The sequence below is a fragment of the Olea europaea genome, unplaced genomic scaffold (assembly GCF_002742605.1).
Source record: "Olea europaea var. sylvestris unplaced genomic scaffold, O_europaea_v1 scaffold2398, whole genome shotgun sequence".
Lineage (NCBI taxonomy): Eukaryota > Viridiplantae > Streptophyta > Magnoliopsida > Lamiales > Oleaceae > Olea > Olea europaea.
Window position 1 is genome coordinate 29332 of NW_019242140.1, and position 22148 is coordinate 51479.

Genomic DNA, 22148 nt, shown 5'->3' on the forward strand with positions numbered 1-22148 from the left:
TTAAGCAAGTAAATTATACTTAAGCTTAATAACTGTGACCTGAATAGATCTTAATACTGGACCATCTTCCAGCTGAATTGAGAACATTGCTATGTCTGATCGAGTTACGTGAAGCCCGCAGTGGCTGGGCTTTGTAAATCTGGGTAAAGAAGTTCGATCATCATTGAGGCTTCTCCCCTTGGCTTTCAACCTTGCCAAAGGGAGGCAAGTGGCGTGCGTCTCGTAGTTCAAGCAAGGTGGCCAAGAGATGGGACGCTGACCTCTCCTCCGGGGTGACGACGCTTCCCAACATGGTGGATGGTTCATCCATGTTGAGGTGTCTCCCAGTGGCGTTCAGCCTCACCAAAGGGAGGTAAGTTGCGTGAGCCTTAGAGTGGAAGCTAGGTGGCTCAAAGACGAGACGCTGACCTCTCCTTCAAGATGACGACGTAGTGCTAGACTTGTGTTCAATCATGGACAATTTTATTGAATCATGGAAATGTTACATGAGCTAGGAAAGATCATCCAGCGAGGTAGTACATTCATTGATAATAGATTCGAAGGTATTCAATGTTCCATGGATGGGGTTGTGCCTTGTCGTCCATGTCTTCAATCTAGTATGTCCCGGGTCGGATTTCCTTCTTGATTCTAACGAGCCTTCCCAATTCGGAACCAATATTCACCTTTGAGTTGAAGTGCTTCGTCATCTTTCTTTGATATGTGGCGAGCTTCAACTGGGTGTCATCTCTTATTTCCTCAATGAAGTTGAGGTCGAACCTCCGGAGCTCGTCATTTGTTATTTCATTGAAATGCAGACATCGTGGAGATAGAAGTCCAACCTCGACGGGGCTCATTGCTTCAGTTCCATATGCCATGAGGAAAGGTGTTTCCCTTGTGGGGGTCCTCGTAGTGGTTCGGATTGCCCAAAGCACTTGTGGTAACTCATCCACCCAGGGCCCTTTTGACATATCAAGCTTCTTTTTCAGGACATGTTTGATGGTCTTGTTCACAACCTCAACTTGGCTATTTGCTTGTGGGTGGTGAGATGTGGAGAAGTACTTCTTGATGCCAAGTTCTTCACACAAACTTCTAACCTTCTTGTTTTCAAACTGTTTACCATTGTCTGAGATGATTGTGTAGGGAATCCCAAACCGGCATATAATGTTTTTCCACAAGAACTTGGAAGTGTTTGCCTCTATGATTTTTGCCAGTGGCTCAGCCTCAACCCACTTCGTGAAGTAATCAATGGCCACAATTGCAAAACTCGCGCCTCCTCTGCCTTTCGATAGAGGACCTATGAGGTCCACACCCCATTTCAAGAAAGGCCAGGGGCTGGAGACCCTGATCAAATCTTGCGATGGTTGTCTTTGGATAGGAGAGAATCATTGGCATTTGTCACATTCTCGTACAAACTGGAGGGCGTCCTTTTTCAAGGTAGGCCAATAGTACCCATGTCTCAGTATTTTTTGCGCCAAAGATAGGCCTCCAGAGTAGTTGTCGTAAACTCCCTCGTGGACTTCCCTTAAGATGTAGGTAGCCTCTTCTCCTCCCAAGCATCGAAGGAGTGGAGAGGAGAAGCTCCTCTTGTAGAATACATCATTAATGAAGAGGAAATGAGTTGACCTCCTCCTTAGCTTGTAAGTTTCATGCTTATTAGTGGGAAGTACATGGTCTTTTAGGTAGGTTACGATGGGCTGTATCCAGGTAGGAGTCCCGGCCACCCACATCACATTGGGGGCCTCGGTTGATGGTATGAGGAGGTGCTCTATTGGGATTACTGTGAGTAGTTCGGAGTCCTTGCTACTTGTAAGTTTGGAGAGTGCGATCGCATGTGCATTTTCAACATGGGGGATCTGGATCAACTCAAACTTTTCAAAGGATGGGATGGGATTCATTACCATTTTCAAGTAGGCTGGTGGCCTTGAACCCGAACCTCACAGCTGAGTTTAGCTTGTGACCTTTCGGGCTGATGAGGACAACTCTGGCACCTGAGCTGGTGTCCCCAGCTGACCCATCCACAAATAAGTTCCACGTAGAGGGCTTGACATTTTTCATGATTTCATCCACCTCAGGTAAATTTGCAAATTCTACCACAAAATCAGCTAAGGCTTGGCCCTTGATGGCCGCCCTAGCCTTGAACACGAGGTCAAAATTTACTTAACTCCACTTCCCATTTTAATAATCTTCCTGAGGCATTGGGCTTTTGAAGTACCTGCCTTAGGGGAAAGTTTGTTAGCACATGTATGGCGTGGGCTTGGAAATAGGGCTTCAATTTCCTGGAAGCCGTGATTAAGGCCAAAGCGAGCTTTTCCATATCGGGGTAACGGCTTTTCGATGACAGGAGTACTTTACTTGTATAGTATACGGAGAGTTGGGTGGTTCCTTCTTCTCGGATTAGAACCGCACTGATAGCCTCATTGGAGACGACCAAATACATCTGAAGAATCTCACCGAGCTTCGGTTTGGAGAGGAGGGAGGCCTGCCCTAGGTACCTTTTTAGGCCCTGGAATGCCTCTTCACATTTCTTGGTCCATTGGAATTTCTTCCCAGCTTTCAACACTTTGAAAAATGGGAGGCATTTGTTTGTAACTTTGGAGACGAAGATACTAAGTGTGGCCACTCGCCTAGTCAAGCTTTGTACCTCCTTTAGCTTTTGGGGGGATCTCATTTGCATAGGGCCTAAATCTTCTCAGGGTTGGCTTTAATTCGGTGTTGGTTGACCATGTACCCTAAGAATTTTTTGAAGGCAACCCCGAAAGTGCACTTTAGGGGATTGAGCCTCATCCTATACCTTCTCAAGATTTGGAAGGTGTTGTTGAGGTGCGTTACGTGATCCCCAGCTTCTAAACTTTTCACAAGCATGTAGTCTACGTAGACCTCCATTGTCTTGCCGATGAGGTCCACAAACTCTTTTTTGTCGAGCATTTGATATGTGGCCCCGACATTTTTCAACTCGAAGGGCATCATCTTATAGCAGTAAAGGCCTCCGTCTGTGATAAAAGAGGTGTGTTCTTCATCGACCGGGTGCATGGGAATTTGGTTGTGGTCGGAGTATGCGTCCATGAAGTTCAATAACTCATGCCTAGCCGTGGAATCTACTAGTTGGTCAATCCTTAGGAGTGGAAAGCTGTCCATTGGGCAAGTTTGTTGAGGTTAGTGAAATCAATGCATACCCTCCATTTTTCGTTGTGTGTCTTCACTAAAATCGGGTTGGAGACCCACCTCGGATAGGTGGCCTTTGAACTTTTTCCTTCAGGGTCTCATACCTATCAGGGGTGAGGGCTCTTTCTCTTTTGTCTGTACGGGGCAACCTTAGGATCAATTTTCAAGTGGTGGCAACTGATCTTGGGATCTATGCCTACTATGTCCTCATGCCTCCAAGCAAAGATATCAATATTCCTACTTAGGAAATCCTTAATCTTTTCTTTCAAACTGTTGGACAAGCCCTTTCCCACTTTCAACAATTTGGATGGGTCTCGGGGGTCCACCGAGAAGCTTTCAAGTTCCTCAATCGGGGATGCTTGAGGTTCATGTTCAATTATGTGGGGATCAATCTCATCGATGACCAATATTTTCGAAATAGGTGGTACGTCGATCATTTCCACATCTTCCGATTCGGAGGGAGCATCACCTGGGACATCACCCATGACTATGTCAGTGATAATCACATGGACGTCCCAGGGCTTTACCTTTCTGATGGAGCTTAGATAACATTCTCTCGAGCCTCTTTGGTCGCCTCTCACCGTTGCAACCTCATTTTTCGTCGGTAATTTCATGCATAGGCGGTGAATGGATGTGACGGCTCCAAATTCCTTTAAAGCTGGACTACCCAATACTCCGTGGTAGGCTGATCAACGGTCAACGATGAGAAACTCCATGAAGTTCATTGTGGTTTGGGGAGACTCTCCCATCTCCACTGCAAGGGTGATCTTTCCTCTCGGAGTGATGCTATCTCCAGTAAATTCATACAAGGGAGTGGTGGTAGGTGTGAACTCGTGGTCCAGTATCATCTTGTCGAAGGTGGACCCGAATAGAATGTTGACAGAGCTGCCGTTGTCAACTAGCATTCGTTTGAGCCCATTCCGAGCTATGACCGCTCTCACCACTAGTGCATCGCAGTGGGGGTAATGAATCCCTTCAGCATTCTCCTGGGTGAAGATAATGGATGGAACTTGATTCTTCTGGGAGTTGTGGTCCACAATATAGCTGGTAAGAGGGGGCACTTAGCCTCACGGGCGTAGTTTCTTGTAGCATTTCGCGTTTCACCATCCATATATGGGCCTCCAAATATGGTATCTACCTCGTGGATAAGGGCCTCATCCTGAGTTTACCGATTTTTTCGGTGTTTCTGCCCTTCCCTGGGCCTCTCTGCATCTTGTTACCTTCGTCGCGGGGAAACATCTTTTGACGGGGAGCGGCCTCTTCACGCCCATGTCGATTGTCATACCTAGGTGGGGCCTGTTCGCCTGGGGCGATTCATTTCTATCCCTGGGGGGTTCTTGCCGGGTACGGTGAGCATAGTGTCGACAATTTGCTGTGTCATGGCCATAGGATCAGTGGTATATGCAGTATCCGGGGGGTTTGGGATTTGACCTATTTCTAGGTCCCAAACCCCGGCCTTGGCCTCTCCCCCTACGGGATCTTTGCGAAGTTCCCATTTGCTGTTAGTGACTGGGTTGATATCCTCATATGCTAAGGTTGGAACCGCATTCAGAGTGGTGGTGGCGAGTGCTTGCCCAAAACTCTCATTACCGACTTGGTTCATTTGGTAATCCATCAAGTGGGAGGTCGGCCCTCTAGCACGCTGTCTTTGCGAAGGTGGGAGGCCTCTACTTGTCATGTTCTTATGCTCAATCAATTCTTCATTGATGATCTCCAGTCTCATCATCTCGAGTAGGGCGTCATAGGTGGTGGGATCTTGATTTTACACGTCCCTCCAAAACAGGGTGTCCATGTTTAGGCCTCCTCTCAGTGCAGATAACTTGCACGCAGTACGTCATCTCATCAGTGAAGCATGATAGGAAGCTTTTCAGGGACTCCCCATGTGCCTATCTCATGTCTTGGAGGTATTGGATGGGAGCCTCTCCCTCTTTACTTATAGCGAACCTCTTCAAGAAGGTGGTCTTAAATTCAGACCAACTTCTTATGCTTCCAGGTGGTAACCTACTATACCAAATTTTAGCTGCTCCGCTAAGTGTTAAGTGGAAAGCTCTTCATTTCACAGCTAGGGTGGCTCCCCTTAGGCTGATGTGAGTTTTGTAAGCGTTCAGGTGCTTCTCAGGGTCGCTTCTTCTGTCATACTTTGGTATCTTGGGCGTGACGTGGTAGTTCTGGACCTGGGCACTCCTTAGTTCCCTCGAGAATGGCAGGTTCTCATCATCATCGTCCAAGTCATAGGACTTCTGCTGCTTATCTGAATCGTTTTCTTCGGCCTCATACCTTGGTGGTTGGTGAGAGGTTCCGGGACGGTTCCTAGCCTCCTCTTTCCTCCTTTGGCGCCTATTTCTAGGCGGTGCAATAGGGGGGATATTGTCATGCCTTTCTTTCGGCTGTTGAGGCATTGGAGGTGGGGCTATGACCTTGTCCAAGTCTCACGAGGCTGTTGTTGCCTGGGTCTCAGTTCTGTAGGGCTGATTCTGTCAAATACACTACCTGACCTCTTATGTCTTCGCTCTTGCTCATATGGAGGTGGGAAGTTATCATGATTTAAAGGGACCTCGGTGGGTCACCCAGAAGCGTAGTTGGAAGAAACATCAACTTCCACTTCCCTTTCAAATGGACTTCTACCTCGGCTATAGTCCGACGAGACAACTCTCTGACTTTGAACTTCATCTTCTTGTTGGTAGTGCCCCTAGGGGGCGTATGGAGGAATAGGGAAGCCTATCTGGCCTTGCATTTGGGCCATGAGTTCCCTCATAACCATGTTCTGGCTAGCAATGTCCCTCATGTTGGCTGTCGTGGCGACCATTTCTCTTGATAACCGGGCTGTCAGTCACATTCCACCTCGTCTATGGCGGTGGAGTCGGTGCCGAGCTGCTGGAGGGTTCACACCTATATTTTTCCTTACCCTCCTGGGGGGTGTGTTTTCGTTTGAACTCATTTTCTTTGTTTGACCTTCAGATTTTTACTAAGTTGTGGGGCTTCCTCTTGTTCTTTTTCAAGAACAAATCATTTTTCAAGGGGGATGCCTAAACGTTCCTCTTCAATAAGCTTTCACCACAAGGTTGTTCATGGTTATTGTATGGATTCCCACAGATAGCGCCAATCTGTTGACCCCAAAAAATGTTGCCAACAGATGTCGGACCCACCCGCGTACACGTGAGCAAATGTCCAACATGCTTAGACATGTGGACGGTCTTTAATGGACGGATTGAGGGCGTGGGAGTAGGTCAACGACGTGGGACGAGAACGTTCGAAATCCGGTGGGATGTTCGTTAATCGACTGTACAATAATTACCAATCGATATTTGTAAAAGTGTATCCAAATTTGTATGAACTCGTTTGTGTTGTAAGATAATAAGAGAGAATTGAGTAAAGTGTTGTTCCTTGTATTAATTCTTGCATTAGTTTTTGTATGGGGTATATGGGGAAGTATTTATAGTGTTACAAGTTAGATCATGACCTTTAGTTCGGGGTACACATGGCATCATCCGGTTAATTTACATGTCAAATTGTAGGTATCAGGCGCACCTAACCTGCTATACATTTATTGATTGGCAGAGTCGCTTCTACCAGTGACAAGACTTAACATTACACTCATGACAAGCATCATATCAATCATTCAAGTGAGATCTTTGTGCAGAGGATCTCTCGGAAGAAACGTCTATGGAAGATGTTGCTTTGTGATTTGAAAGCTGCTACCTCGGCTACAGAGCTTCGGCCAACAGGGCCTTGTCCACTTTCAAAAGGCCTTGGCATATGAGTTTCGGAATCTCCTCACGAGGCAATGATAGATGGGCCTCGGTATACATGGGCCTTGGCTTCTATGGACCTTGGTTTACGGGCCTCGGTTGTGGAATCACCTTGGCTTCAGTGCCACGTGGTTCATGCACGTGGTTCGGCATGAGTTAGCTGTGGGCCCCGGTGGGTTGCCCAAGTGTACAAACACATAACATATTGGATGCAATTTAAATCACAATATACCTCTACTCAAATTGGTTGTAGCTAATTTTATTTGAGACGATACTTATCCTTGATTAATGGTGTGTATCTGCAGCGGATTCAGATATATTGAATTGAATATTTAATACCAATAAAAGGTTATTCGAGCAAAAATTAGAAAGCAAAAAAAAAAAAGGAAAAAAATCAACCACAATCTATTTACATCCTATTGGATAAAAAAACAATCTTCACATGGTTGATTAGAAAACAGAAACAATTAACAAAGGATTAAGGTACTTGTACATAAAAATAATACATAAAGGATTACATAATGTAGAGGGAAAAGATTAGATGAAAAAGTTGACTGTATTTTAAATTGACAAATGCTATAATGACATGTGGCATTATGTAACCTATTATGTAAAATTTAATATACATGAAGCAAGATCCACTAACAAATATAGATAAAACACTTTGAAGCATGAATTACTATATTTAAATGTAACCTAAAATTATTTTCATACTTTTAATTCAACATAATTAAACAGAGTTAAAAATGAGAAATATTTGAAGACTTGAAGAACAATATTAATTATCATATATTCATTCCAAAACATCAAATATCAACCATTGAATTTAAATACTTGTTGATGACACAAAAGGCATCGCCAATAGCTTCTTTAATTTAGAGTGTTGGATTTATATAAAAAGTTTTCACTATATATTTAGGCTTTGTTTGATTTTTAATTATTTGAGAATTACTTCTCCTACACACTCATTTTTAACTAAAACATTATATTTTTCCCAAAAAAAAAAAGTCATTTTTCCTTTCTTCATAACTTTTCTTTACTTTTTTAACACATTCATCTAAAAGAGAGAGAGAGAGAGAGAGAGAAAATAAACTTTCCAAATCAAGAATTGAATCAAAACCATTCGCCGTAGACCAAGCCGTTACAAAGGCAAAGCATAGATGTTAGGAGCTAAATGTCATAAACTAAAAATTGAGACTCGTTTACATAAATCAATAAATTAGGGACCTCTATTGCAAATTTCTCGTATCTCACAAATAACGGATGGTCATGGATGGCCTTTCAAGTTTCCCATTTATCAATGTCGAAAAAAAGAATTGTGAACTTTCATTAACCGAAGAAAAGAATTTTTCTTAGTACCAAAAACAGAAAAATAAAATACTCTTAAAATATTCAAAGAAATCTTTTGTGCGTGACACGCATGCACTAGGTGTCTTCCTATATTACAGCATATTGCCTCCTCCAAACCCTATTTTTTCTACTTAGATATACATTCATATTACTTCCATTTATTCCTCTCCCCTTTCAGAACAAAGTATTCATACAAAAACTGCGTCCCCTTCCCCCACACTTTTGAAGCACCAGACATGACTGAGCCACCAAAATATGCGTATCCCTATCCCGCTCAAGGTACTCCTTGTTATACATAACGTACACAATCTATATACACTCACTCGCACTTCATTTTGATGAATGATTTAATTACAACACAGGTTATTACCAAGGTCCTCCACCTCCAGTAATGGCACCTCCACAATATTATGCCCCTGCTCCTCCACCCCGGAGAGAACCCAGTTTCCTCGAGGGATGGTACTGTCTCTCTCTCTCGGTGTTAATTTTTCTTTTCTTGTTTCATTAATGAAGAATTTTACCTCAATTTTGATTTGGATTTTATGACAGTCTCGCTGCTTTATGTTGCTGTTTCCTAATTGATGAGTGTTGCTGCGACCCCTCCATCATTTTCATTAGCTGATCCTTGAACAAATTAATATTTTCTGTCTGCACTGATGAATGTACTGATGCATTATAAGATAATTGCAAGCATTTTTATTTTAATTTTAGTTTCATCATCTTGAGTAGTTTAAATGTTTAACCGTCTGTTGTATCTTCTTCTTTTGTTAATTTCTTGAGCAGTAAATTAAACTTTGGCATATAAGAAAACTGGAAAAAGAAAAATCTGAAATTCCTTGCTTGCTTTTGGGTCCGAAAGTCAACATTGATTCGCTTTACACGTCAAGGTTCCACCAACTCCACTACGTAAATTAAGCTACTAAAGTGTCGTATAAAATTGTGCTTGTTACCTTTTTTTTGAGTAAAGCAATAATTATGTTCCTTATAATATAAATGTAAATAAAGTAAGGAGGAGACCATGCGATACGGATTGGATATCTAATTGCAAAGGTTAAATTGTCCATTTGGATCATTTTAACTCACCAAACTTTCCAACTTATCGGACATCTGAATCATAACCTTAACAATGGGATTTTCTGTCACAAGCTACATGACTATTGTGATTGTTGTGTCTGCTCCATATCAAGTAAATGACGTGTCACTATTTAGAGTCTAAATGAGTGTTTTCTGTTGGGTGGAGATAATGCGTGCATAATATTAAAAGATTGTGAACGTGCGTATCATAAATGGAAGATTAAATTAAAAAATCATCGAGAGTTACGATTTGTTTTTGAAATGTTACATCATGTGTTTATTTTCCTCCAGAGTAAGTAAGTCTTTCACAAAATGTACATAATACGAAGTTGTGAAAAGATGAACTTAGTAAGCTACTTAGAAGTATGTAATTAAGCTCGCGTAGAAAAAATCATGGCATGCCAACCTGAGATATATTCCCAAACATAATAATTTATGTTGCCGAGTAATGGCCCTATTTATTTAAAAATAAACCCACAAATCAAATAGTCTAAATAAAGCTGAAACAAAAATGAGCACTTCAAATTTGGATTTTAATTTGATTTAATTGAGAAAGGGAAGTCTTGAAAATTGAAGATTTACAATAAACGTAATAGATAAAATCTACTTCCAAATATTGTTCTTTCTTTGTTTACACGTTTCGTTTGCGCGTTGCATATAAATGGAGGCCAGTAACTATGACTTGAGGACGCATTGGGTACTTGGGCCTATGTTGTTCCCATTTTTGTCAACTTGAATATTTGACGCCCATAAATTTCATATGCGACAGGTTTATATTTGTAATAAATGAGAATAAAGTATTTCATTTTGAAATAGAGTGTATTAAAATTCTTGTATTAGAACAATGTATAAAAGCCTGCTATGATAATTGCAGGAAAGCAGAAAAACAATACTGGAACCGGAATAAGTTCCTTGAAAGAAAGCACTCCATAATAGGAGGAAATGACATTCCATAAAAGGAGGGATTGGAAGATAACAGTCCAATAATTTACAATGAATACACCGTACTGTATTCATTGATAAAAGAACTAACCAACTAATTAACCTAACTAACTACCAACTAATTAACTACTTGATAGTTGTATACAACTGGATGAATCTGTGGGGAATGAATCCGATCCATTGAATCTGGAATTTGGATTGAAGAATCTGATGGACGTTAAACTGATCTGTTGAAGGTTGGAATCTGGACATTCTAATATGAATGATAATTATAAAAATAGGATTGAACTTGTCGATACGACCCATGTTGACCTGAATTTGGTGAACTAGTTGATTTATTGGTCTATTTAAGTAACCTAGACCCTTTTGCCAAAAATAGCTCAATGATTGTCGAAATGGGTAGATTTTTTTGACGATCAGCAACCTAGCTTTTGGATAACCGAGCAAACCAAAACATGAAATTGAAGCGCCTTTACCATTAGGAAAGCTGAATACTTTAACTATAATGTGCTCCCTACTAAAGTCACAACATAAAAATTTCAATTTGACTTTAGTTTCTATTTATCAATATTTCTTGCATTGGGACATGCCATCTATTGTTTAATTAAATCCATAACAATAAATTTCACGAGGAACGAAACGAAAGATCATACTTAACTATGTAGATTGCCAAAAATATTAAAAAATAACACAAAAGAAGAATAGAATCCCAACAACCTTCAATTTTGGACCCAACCTAAAATCAGATTAGACTTAGTTGATTTGGGTAAATTCCAATCCAAATCAATCAAGCTCAGTTTTAAAAAATGAGACCGTCCCATCATTTTGGTTGGGTCAATTTGGGCTTGGGCACAAATTGTTCAATTCAAGCAAGTTCATACAGGCTCTTTCGTGTGAGGAAGCTGCTTTAGATTTTGCATAAATGTCCAAAATAATGTGAATCACAAAAACACCCTAATAAATTATTACATTGCACAAATAATTTAGTTCAATTTGGTATTTGGAGAAAGGGGCTACGTACAATATGTTGCAGGATAATTTATTACTTTAAAATCATTGGATCTTCATGTTGGATCATCAAAAAATACATGATAGCGAAAGCGTACTTGAATCAGACATGATTAATGCAATTGTTGAATTTCGCGGTTTAGCCTTCCAAATCTACACGCAATCTTATTTTCTCTCTGTGATAGGATGCAGAAAAGAATGAACGATACGTACTCTTTCTACGTGTGATTCGAAGACCATAACCATTTATATAAACTGATGCCCTTTGACCTAATTCGGCCCATCATAGAATTAGGAATCTGGGCCCGGTCTCTACATATATATAACCCACACTTGGATACGTTATAGCCCAAAATCGAATCCTTATTAAATCATTTTAAATGGGTTTGTAACGACCTGAGTCTCAGCACCCAAGCTATTAGCTTACGTACTGTACGCTTTGGGTGGGCCTTGCGCCCACTAACCCCTCATGGCTTTTTGTCCCGTTCCTCAAGATTGAAACTCATAACATTTCCCTTAAGTAAGATTTAAGTTGAATCCTGGTACCAATTGAGCAAGCAAAGCAGATAGTACGTAAGCTAACGGCTTGGGTACAGGAACTCAGGTCGTTACAGGGCTCAATCGAATTCGATAGCCTTTAATTTAATACACGATAATTTACACATATAAGTCCACACGATCATTTAAAATTCCTTACAATCTCCCACTTGGACTATATATGTCACCTTATAATTATGCATTAAATATAACCTTATGAGTACTCAGAATTTTGTTATCATTATTGAATGCATCCGCAAACAATTTGGACCATCAATCATATCAACATAGGATTAAAGCGATTTTCGTTACTTTCATCGTAACTAAACTCATCAACGGTCACGTATATCAATATAATTGAATGACATGGATTAAACATGGATGTATAGCATGAAAATTACATGTGATGTGACCTCTAACATGCCTACTTCCAACTGGTCCACCTTAATACCTTAGTGATATCATTTTAAACAAATTCAGAGATAATAAACCAAATAAACCTTATAACCGAAAATAACTTTAACCTCAAACCGTATCCAAAATGACAGTATATGTGTCTAGCACAAAAATGCAAACTCCTACTGAAACAAAATATCCTCAAGAGACATTACACCTATATGAGCAATATGCTCATAAAAGACCTTGGGTATCAATTCCTTAGTGAGCGGATCCGCAATCATAGAGCTTGTCCCATGTGCTCTATTGACACCTGTCCACTCTAAACTATTTCTTTAATAGCCAAGAACTTGATCTCTATATGTTTCAACTTCGTCGAGCTCCTATTGTTATTGGAATACAGCAATGTTGATTTATTGTCACAAAATATCTTGGACGGTCTTTCTATATTGTCCACAATACGCAGTCGAGTGACAAAATTTTATAGCCATATTCCACGGTTTGATGCCTCATAGCAGTGGATCTTCTACTATCTTGGCATCCCGCGAAATCGGAATCAGAATAACTGATGATCTCCAACTGATCAGATCTCTTGTATGTGAGCATATAGTCTTTTGTTCTCTGTAAATATCGTATGACCTGTTTGAATACTTTCTAATGATCCATTCCCGAGTTAATTAAATATCTCCATAGCATCCTAACAATGTATGCTATATTCGGACGTGTACAAATTTGAGCATACATCAGACTCCCCATAGCTGAGGAATAAGGAACCTTCTACATTTCTTTAATTTTCAAGTTATTTTTAGGTCATTGACTTAAATTGAACTTGTCTTCTTTAGCCACAAGGGTGTCACCTGGTTTACAATCTTACACGCAATATCTTTTAAGTATCTTTTCGATATAACTCTTTTGTGATCATCCAAAAATACCCCGAGAACGATATCTGTGTATATGAATTTCTAATACAAAAGAGGCTTCATCAAGATCTTTCATCTCAAAATTCTTTATTACAAAACTCTTGGTTTCATATAATAAGCTTATATCGTTGCTGGAAAGCAATATGTCATCGACATATAAAACCAGAAAAATATACTTGCTTCCACTGAACTTGTGGTATAAACAATCATCGACCAAATTCATCTCAAAATCAAATGAGATAATCACTTGATGAAACTCGTAATACCATTGACGAGACACCTGTTTGAGTCAATAGATGAATTTCTTTAATTTACAAACCATTTGCTTTGTATCCTTCAATACAAAGTTTTCTGGTTCTACCATATAAATTGTTTCATCAATATCACCATTGAGAAACGTTGTCTTAACATCCATCTGATGTAACTCAAGATCGAAATGCGTTACCAATGTCATTATAGTCCGAAAAGAGTCTTTTGAAGAAACCGAAGAGAAAGTCTCTTTATAATTGATGCCTTCTTTCTGTGTAAAGCCCTTTGCGACAAGACGAGCCTTATACCTCTCTACATCAATCTTTGAATCCCTCTTGGTCTTAAATATCCATTTGCAACCAATGGATTTCGCACCTTTAGGCAGTGGAACGAGGTCCCATACATTAATCTCCATTATGGACTTTATCTCTTCATTCATGGCATCGAGCCACTTTTGAAAGTTAGAACTTTTCGTGACTTGACGGAAGTTGATAGGATCATCTTCCATCATTCCAATGTCAACTTCATGTTCTCGAAGAAATACGATGTAATCATCCGAAATCGCACTTCTCCTATCTTTAGTGGATCTTCTTAATGGTATTGGTTCTTGAGGTTGTAGAGTTTGGTCTTCTGGAATAACTTGTTGACCTTGAGAGGGAGATACGACATTGTATTGATTCGGAGTTGCTTCTTGAACAATGTCAGGGATGGAAACCTGATCATTGTCAATGGCAATTGGAGGAATTTCAACATATTTCTCCTTAAAGATAAAGTCTGTAACCCTTTCTCCCCCTGTAAACTCAAAATTCTCAAAGAACCGAACATTTTCTGACTCAAAAATTACCTTAGTTGTGGGATCATAAAACCTGTAACCCCTGGATCTTTTAGAATATCCAATAAAGTAGCAACTAATGGTCCTTGTGTCTAGTTTCTTTTCATTTGGCTTATAGGGCCTTGCCTCAACTGGACATCCCCAAATATGTATATGCTTCAAACTAGGTTTCTTGCCTGTCCAAAACACATAAGGGGTTTTATCCGCAGCCTTAGTTGGAACTCTGTTGAGTATATACGCTGCGGTCTTTAACGCTTCATCCCAGAGAGATTCTGGTAAGGTAGAATGACTAATCATACTCCTCACCATATCTTTAAGCATTTCGTTTCGTCTCTCAACAACACCATTCATAGTGGGTGAACCCGACATAGTGTACTGTGGGACGATATCTCGTTCCTCTGGAAATTTAGCAAATGGTTCTAAACGTTGTTCACCTAAACCGTCATATCTATCATTGTATTCACCACCATGGTCAGATCAACGCTTTTAATCCTTTTACCAAGTTGATTATCAACTTCGAATTTATAGTTTTTGAATACATCTAGTGACTGTCATTTTTCATAAATGAGATATATATATCTTGAAATGTCATCTATGAATATTATAAAATATTGATGACCATTCCAAAAATTCGTAGGGAATAGTCCACAAATATCCGTATTTATAAGTTCTGAGACGTCCGAAGTCCTGTTGGCTTGAAATCTCCTTTTATTGATTTGTTTTGCCTTTATACATTTGACATATAAATCATAATTTATGAAGTCAAGAGGGTCGAGAATCCCGTCAGACACAAGTCTCTTAATTGAAGACGTGACCTAATCTCTTGTGCCACAACGAGGCAGAATTCTCGCCAATTAATTTTCGCTTTACACCTCGAGTACTTACATGCAAGGTTTCATTAAAAGAAGTAGTTATATCAATTGAATAAAGATTATTGTAACCTGATAAAGAACCGGAATCAACCAATTTTGAATCATAAAACAAACTGAATTTTTCATTCCTAAATGAACAAGAATATCCATATTTGTTCAAAGTAGAAATAGAAATCAAACTCCGTCTAAAAGACGGTACAATAAATGTTTCATCAAGATCCAAATAAAATGCAGTCTTTAACAATAATCTAAATATTCTTATTGCCTCTACTTCCACCGTCTTGCCTTCACCAACATAGATGTATCTTTCACCATCACTTGATTTTGGCAACTCAGGCAACCTTGCATAGACACACTGATGTGAGTTGTTGCACAAGAATTTATCCACCATATGTGTCTAGATATCGAAGTTAAATTAACCTCAAAACAAACCAAATGAAGAAGAATATCTTTCTTCACACGCCATGAGTGATGATTGGTACAATTCTTCTTCTTATGACTTGCAGTTCCACAAAAGAAACAACCACCCTCAGTTTGTTCCTTATGCTGTTTCTTTTGTGATATTGTACCCATAGCTTCCTTATCAGTTTCCCCTTTTCCTTTATATCTCATTGAAGTAAGGTTTGCCAAAAGTGTACTAGTTTCAGCATTTTCATTTTTTGACAAATCTCTTCTCAAGATCCTCGAAGAAAACCCTAGCCATGTTTACTTCATTAAACATAGTGCCCTAAAATGGTTCGGGAATAACACATTTCATGACCATTAAGTTCATGCGATTCGATCATTCCCACTTTTTCATCTCCCTCTTGTCATCAGAGGTACGCTCATCGGTAAGTTTAGTAGGTTAATCAACCCGTAAAGTGAGGTCTAGGTCCATGACTTTGAGAACAATCAGTACATTCTCTTGCCATACCTTGAAGTTCGTGTCATTAAGGATTGGAATTGAATTGATGTTAGTAGAGATATTAGCAGCAGAACTTGAAACTGAATTAGAGAACAATTATTACGAATGGCTCACATAAATATCTTTAATATGCAAATAATATTAATTTCAAATAATAGTAGGACCCATCACAAGATACCTAACACAACATCAATATCTCGTCTTTTGACAGAAATATTGACTTAAAAGTGATACTCTTGGTGTAATGATCAAACACTGACAATAAATACATGTCAATCAATAAACCTTTCTTTAGACCAATTTATTGATTACACTTTAAATCAAATAATCATCACATATTTACCACCACAGGTGCATGTAAAATTCGGTCAAATATTGACCTTCCTTCGGACCGATCAATATTTGCATGAATAACACACACAAATACCTTTTAATATTCTAAGTTAATCAATTTCCACAAGAGAAATTGCTTTAACAACATGTTGCTTCAATTAACTAATTTTTGAACATTATATCTCTTAAAAGAGTCCTTAGTACCAAAATTTGAGAAAGAGAATCGCCAATTTTGTATATTTTATTTAGATTTAAACTTTAGGGACTTTAAGGTTAATTATTCAAAATTTTAGGGAGGGCAAAATTAATAAATTTAGAACTTTAGGGGTTAAAATTAATAAATTTAAAACTTTAGGGGCCAAAAATTGACCAATTCAAAACTTTATGAGCCAATTAGGACAAATTAAATGTTCGGGGGCCAATTTGAATTAATTATTAAAGTTTGAGGCCTTTAATTATAAAATTTAGAAATTTAATGCCCCAAATAAATTAATTTCTAAACCTTAGGGACTGAATTATTAAACCCAAAACTTAAAGGCCCAATTTGGATGTACTTTAAAATATTAGGGACTTGATTCATAAAATTAAAACCCTAACCCTAATTGCAAGAAAGGGGCCTCAACTTAATCAATTTACATGTGAAGCCGTCGCCCAAAATCTCATAGAAACTGAAAACCCTAATAAATTTTCTTTCTTCTCCCTTTTGGCGACGCCATTGCAATGGCGCCGGCACGCGAAACAGCACCCGACACTGCAGCATACAGCAGTGCGCGCTACTGCGACGCGACAATAGCCAGTGGTAGTGCTACCCCCGGGCAGCCTTCTTTTATATATATATATATATATATATATATATATATATATATATATCCCAAAAAATCTGTAACTTTAAATCTTTAATATAAAATCAAGAAACCATAATTTGAAATTCCTCATCTATTAATCCAAATTATGAAAATAATAAAAATTATACCGTAAAAATTTTCAAATTCAACAAAATATAGATCCCAAAAATTGTCAAATCTGAAATCTCTATAAAATATATTGTGAAAACCAAATAAATTATTCAATTCTCAATAATTCAATATGAAAAGACTCTGATACCACTTATAGGATAATTTATTATTTTAAAATTATTGGATCTTTATGTTGGATCATCAAGAAATACACGAATTATAGCGGAAGCTTACCTGAATCAGACATGATTAATGCAATGATTGAATTTCGTGATTTAGTCTTCCAAATGTACACGCAATCTCATTTTCTCTCCATGATGAGATGCAGAAGAGAATGAACAATACGTACTCTTTCTACGTGTGATTCGGGGACCATAACCATTTATATATACTGATGCCTTTTGACTTAATTCGGTCCATCATAAAATTATGAATTTGGGTCCGGTCTCTACACATATATAAAACCATATTTTAATTGGATGAATTAAAGTCTAAAATCGAATCCTTATTAAATCACTTTAAATGGATTCAACCGAATTTGATAACCTTTAATTTAATAAACGATAATTTACACATATAAATTCACACGATCGTTTAAAATTCCTTACATATGCATCAAGTGAAAGTTCAAGCACAATGGCCTGAGAGCAATTGCGTTCAGCCGTTGAGTGATTAGACAGATCAATTGTTCTTTTTCTTTTTCATTTTTTTCCTCTATAAAAAAAGTGAATAGAGACTACAGTCCTAATTTTAATTAGGAAAGTTGCAGCCATATCCCTGACCTTTGAAAAAGGTGCAAATGAATCTGTACCTTTATACTAAAAAGTTAAAGAAAACTTAACTAATCCTTTAAAAAAATTTAAAAAAAAAATTGATAATATTACTTAAATTATTTTGTATATGTTTCGAACTATTCTGAAATAAGTTAATTAGGTCATAAGTAATTGAATAACGTCTTAAAAGAAAATTATTAATTACCTTGTATATTTTTCGAACTATTGTGAAATAACTTAATTAAGCTCATAATTAATAGACTAACGTCTTAAAGAAATTATTGCTTTTATGACTAAGTAATTATACTAATTGCAAAATTAAAACTCTTATTTCATGTTTATAACAAAAGAAGAAGGAAAACAAGTTGAAATATGTTGCTCAAAATTTGTTGTCCACCAATAAATGATTAGCACATTATTTTACTTTAAAGTATCGTCTAATTTTAATTTTAAGCACAAGTAGTGGTCAAAGAAAAATTTGATTTGTTAATTTAAAATGATGTATCAATTATTCATTGGGTGGACAACATATCTTAACTAAAAACAAAAAACAAAAAAACAAAAAAAACTTGTACTACAAATTTATCCTCAAATACTTTTATTTATTTATCTTTCAACTATAGATATTATAGCTCCAACTTTAGTTTTAATTCTAATTCATCGTTTTATTAACATTAGATACAGAAAATACAGACTATATAATTGGAAAATGATTTTTTATCAATATTTTTTATTAAATAATATAATAATAAGATTGGTTGAATGTCAAAAAATTACATATTTATTTAACATAAAAAAGCAATTACATATACTTTAGAGGATGATAATTTGACTAATTATTTTCCTTTAAAAAACTTAATGGACATGATTAATGATATATTTAGTATGCTAATTTATTTTCCTTTACAAAAGTTTGAGATTGATTTGTACTTTTCTCAACCACAATTTTTTCTAACTCGAATTAGAATAATGCTACTTGAACTTAATGAAATTACATAATGATTCACATTCAGATAAATGAATGTATTCAATTGACACTTTTAAAAACATCTATAGACTTTCTTTAAGTGAGTGACTTTTGTAGATTTTTAAGTGACTTCTATGGATTTATTAAGAATTAATAGAAGTCTTCAATGAACTTTTGCAAACTTCAATTAAAGATTTTTAAAAAGACTTTTCATCTAACAAATTTATTATATACTTGAAAGATTGTAATATTTTTTTGCTACCTAATTAACATTTTCGAGAACCATGATGTCCAAAAAATTTTCTTTTGCTAGTCACGGCCCAGTCATTCAACTTAAATTCTACAAACACAAATTGTTCTTAAAAAGAAGAAGAAGAAGAAGATCAATTACATGAAATTCTACATTTTGAATCAATTGCATATAATTTCAAATAAAAAGTAATTATGTATATATAGAATAATCACAAATTGATTATAGCAAATGAATTGAAGAAATACGAAAAAAATCCTAGAATTGAGAAAAAATACGTTCTTTTTTTTTTTTGGCTCTAAAATCTTCACAAGTGTCAAAATATATGAGAAATTTTATTTGAGATTTGCCATTTATATTTTTCACCAAAAAGCCTCTAAAAGTCCAGTAAATAGAAAACTCTCCAAAAGTCAATATCTATTTGAATACCTCACAACTTGTAAAGACTTTTAAAAAGTTTCAATTGAATACCCCGTAATTTTTAAAGACTTTTCAAAAGTCCATAGAAATCTCAATTAAATACAACTTTTAGAGAGTTTTAAGTGTCTCAATTGAATATACCTTAAACTTTTTGAATTGTTAAAAGTCTTTTAAAAGTTCCAAATGAATACATTCCCCGAAGAGTCAAAAAGGGAGTGAATTTTTATTTATTTTTTTGGTTGAAGAAATTTTTGATTTAATCATATTTCACCACATTATATGTGTGTAAAACCATTATGTACATGTAGTACAATCGTTAAATTTGATGAAATTTCATCTTTTAAAAAAGGACCAATTATGCACCACACATAGATTAGGACGTTATGCCGAGAAACAAATGTTAAAAGACCATTTACACATTGAAAGAAAGCTTATGGACCATTTGCATCAAATTCACTTGTAATAAATAGTAGGGGTGGGCGCGGGTCGATTCGGTTCGGCTCTAAAGAGAATCGAACCGAACCAAAATTTTCGGGTATCTAGCAAATGGAATCGTCGGGTCCAAATATAATTATGGAACCGTTCGGTTCTGTACTATAATTAAAATTTTTAACATCTATAACAATATTATATAAATACAACTAATGATACATTCAATGGTTTTTGAATGTCAGATACTAGTACCTTGTTCAAATGATCGCTATGGTTAAAGTTTCGATTGACGGAGGTCACAGCGTCGGCCGACGACTGTATAGGTTTTGGAAGGTTAGCGAGGCTGCGAGAGTGAGTGCGAGAGTGGAGACAACGTTATGTACTTTAGTGTAGGTGTTTAGAGTTATTTAGTGGATTAGATCTTGTTGAGCTAAGAAATGAAACAATAAAATAGGTAATTGGGCCAAAAATTAAAAAATTAGAAATGAAACAAATTATTGGGTCAAAAATTTAGATTTAAAAATTGTTAATTTGTTTAGAAAGAATTAAAATTAAAATAATTTGATTTACTCAATATAAAAAAATTTAGAAAGATTCGATTTTTTGGTTCTTGGTCTAGAACCGAGAATCGAACCGTACCCATCGATTCTAAATTCAAATACCCGTTCGGGTATTTAATTTGATAAGAACCGTCGGATTCGATTCGGGTTCAGGTTCGATTCGGTTCGGAAGATTTGCACAATCCTAATAAACAGACACATGTTTGGAAGTGCTTAAATTAAAATATAAGTGGCTACAAATTGTTAAGACCCACTGAATAATAGAAGGGTAATGATTGTGTGAATAAAAAATAAGTCTTGTCAAAGGTGTCCTACTATCTCTCTTTTTCAAATATCCGATCATATCTCACTCCAATCTATCTTAGATCTATAAAATGAATAATAGCTTTACCCATGAAAAAATATTTCTTCCCAATCGACAAGGCGCACAACTAAAAGCTTGTTCATTACATATTTTTAAGTGAAAAATAATAATTTTTTTGAAAAAAAGGTTGTGGATATCATAGAATGTACAAAATGATTTTCAAAAAGGCTCTCCCGAACAGGCTTTAAAACTAAAAGATACATTCAAAAAAAAATCTTAAAGTTCGTTAATTATCTATTCAATTAAGTACCGAGAATTCAAAGTGTACAAATAGTTTTAACAAGTTACTCTTGAACATAAATAGAACTCAATCAAATAAAATGAAACTAATATTTGTAAACATGCGCAGTTAAAAATAAATAAAAAATGGGATTCCCCTCGTATTGCATCCTAGACGTTCCAATCTAACCTAATCACTTTTGTATTTCATCCTTTCTCCTCCCTCTAAGCCCTCTTTCCCCCTCGGACCCGAACGTCAGCGTGACGGAAGACTCGAACGTCATACAGACCTTATTAAAATGGTTGGATTTACACGTGTCCCAAAATTTGCAAAGTGTACCAATTTCCACTTTTTTTATACGAATCTTGCTACAACATTGAGCTTGACTTTAAGTTTTACATTGTGCCACGTGACGATATCACATTGGACAGTTTTTGAAAAAAAACACACTTTCCTGCCAACTCCATTTTCGAAAAAATTTGAAAACAATGGAGTGTCAAACTCCATATCAAGTAAAGAATGTATAAAAAGCCTTATTCTTTTAATATAGGTGGATCCGCATGTGCATGTCAGTATGGGTAGAACAACAAAATTCTTTCAAGTTTCCCATTTATCATCAAGTATTTATAGAAAAAGTGTATCAAATCATGAACAACATTATGTGCAATAATGTTGATCATGTGGACTTTTCCTATCATCAATGCTGAAAAGAAGAAGTGTGAATTTTCATAACTGAAGAAAGGAATTTTTCGTAATACCAAAAACAGAAGAAGAAAAAAAATTCGGGTATATTTATATTTATAATATATTAAATATCATATCAAGAATCATTTTTTAGATGATTTTAACCCTGCTACAATTCAAATATTTCAATAATATTTTACTTTTCATTTTTCAAT

At 36.8% G+C, this 22148-nt stretch overlaps 1 protein-coding gene and 1 long non-coding RNA gene across 2 annotated transcripts; one reads left to right on the plus strand and one right to left on the minus strand.

The window, feature by feature from the left end:
• Window positions 1–3626, minus strand: LOC111381936. The gene is made up of 7 exons (XM_023005785.1): window positions 3283–3626; window positions 2771–3106; window positions 2192–2471; window positions 1918–2112; window positions 1379–1832; window positions 637–1102; window positions 1–139 (listed from the first exon to the last, which is right to left on the minus strand). The coding sequence occupies exons 1-7, from the start codon at window positions 3624–3626 to the stop codon at window positions 1–3; spliced, it is 2214 nt and encodes a 737-aa protein (XP_022861553.1).
• A 4733-nt stretch (window positions 3627–8359) lies between these two features.
• Window positions 8360–8987, plus strand: LOC111381939. The gene is made up of 3 exons (XR_002700431.1): window positions 8360–8519; window positions 8603–8699; window positions 8790–8987. It is a non-coding gene; the product is annotated as an uncharacterized LOC111381939 (long non-coding RNA).
• Window positions 8988–22148: the final 13161 nt, after the last annotated feature.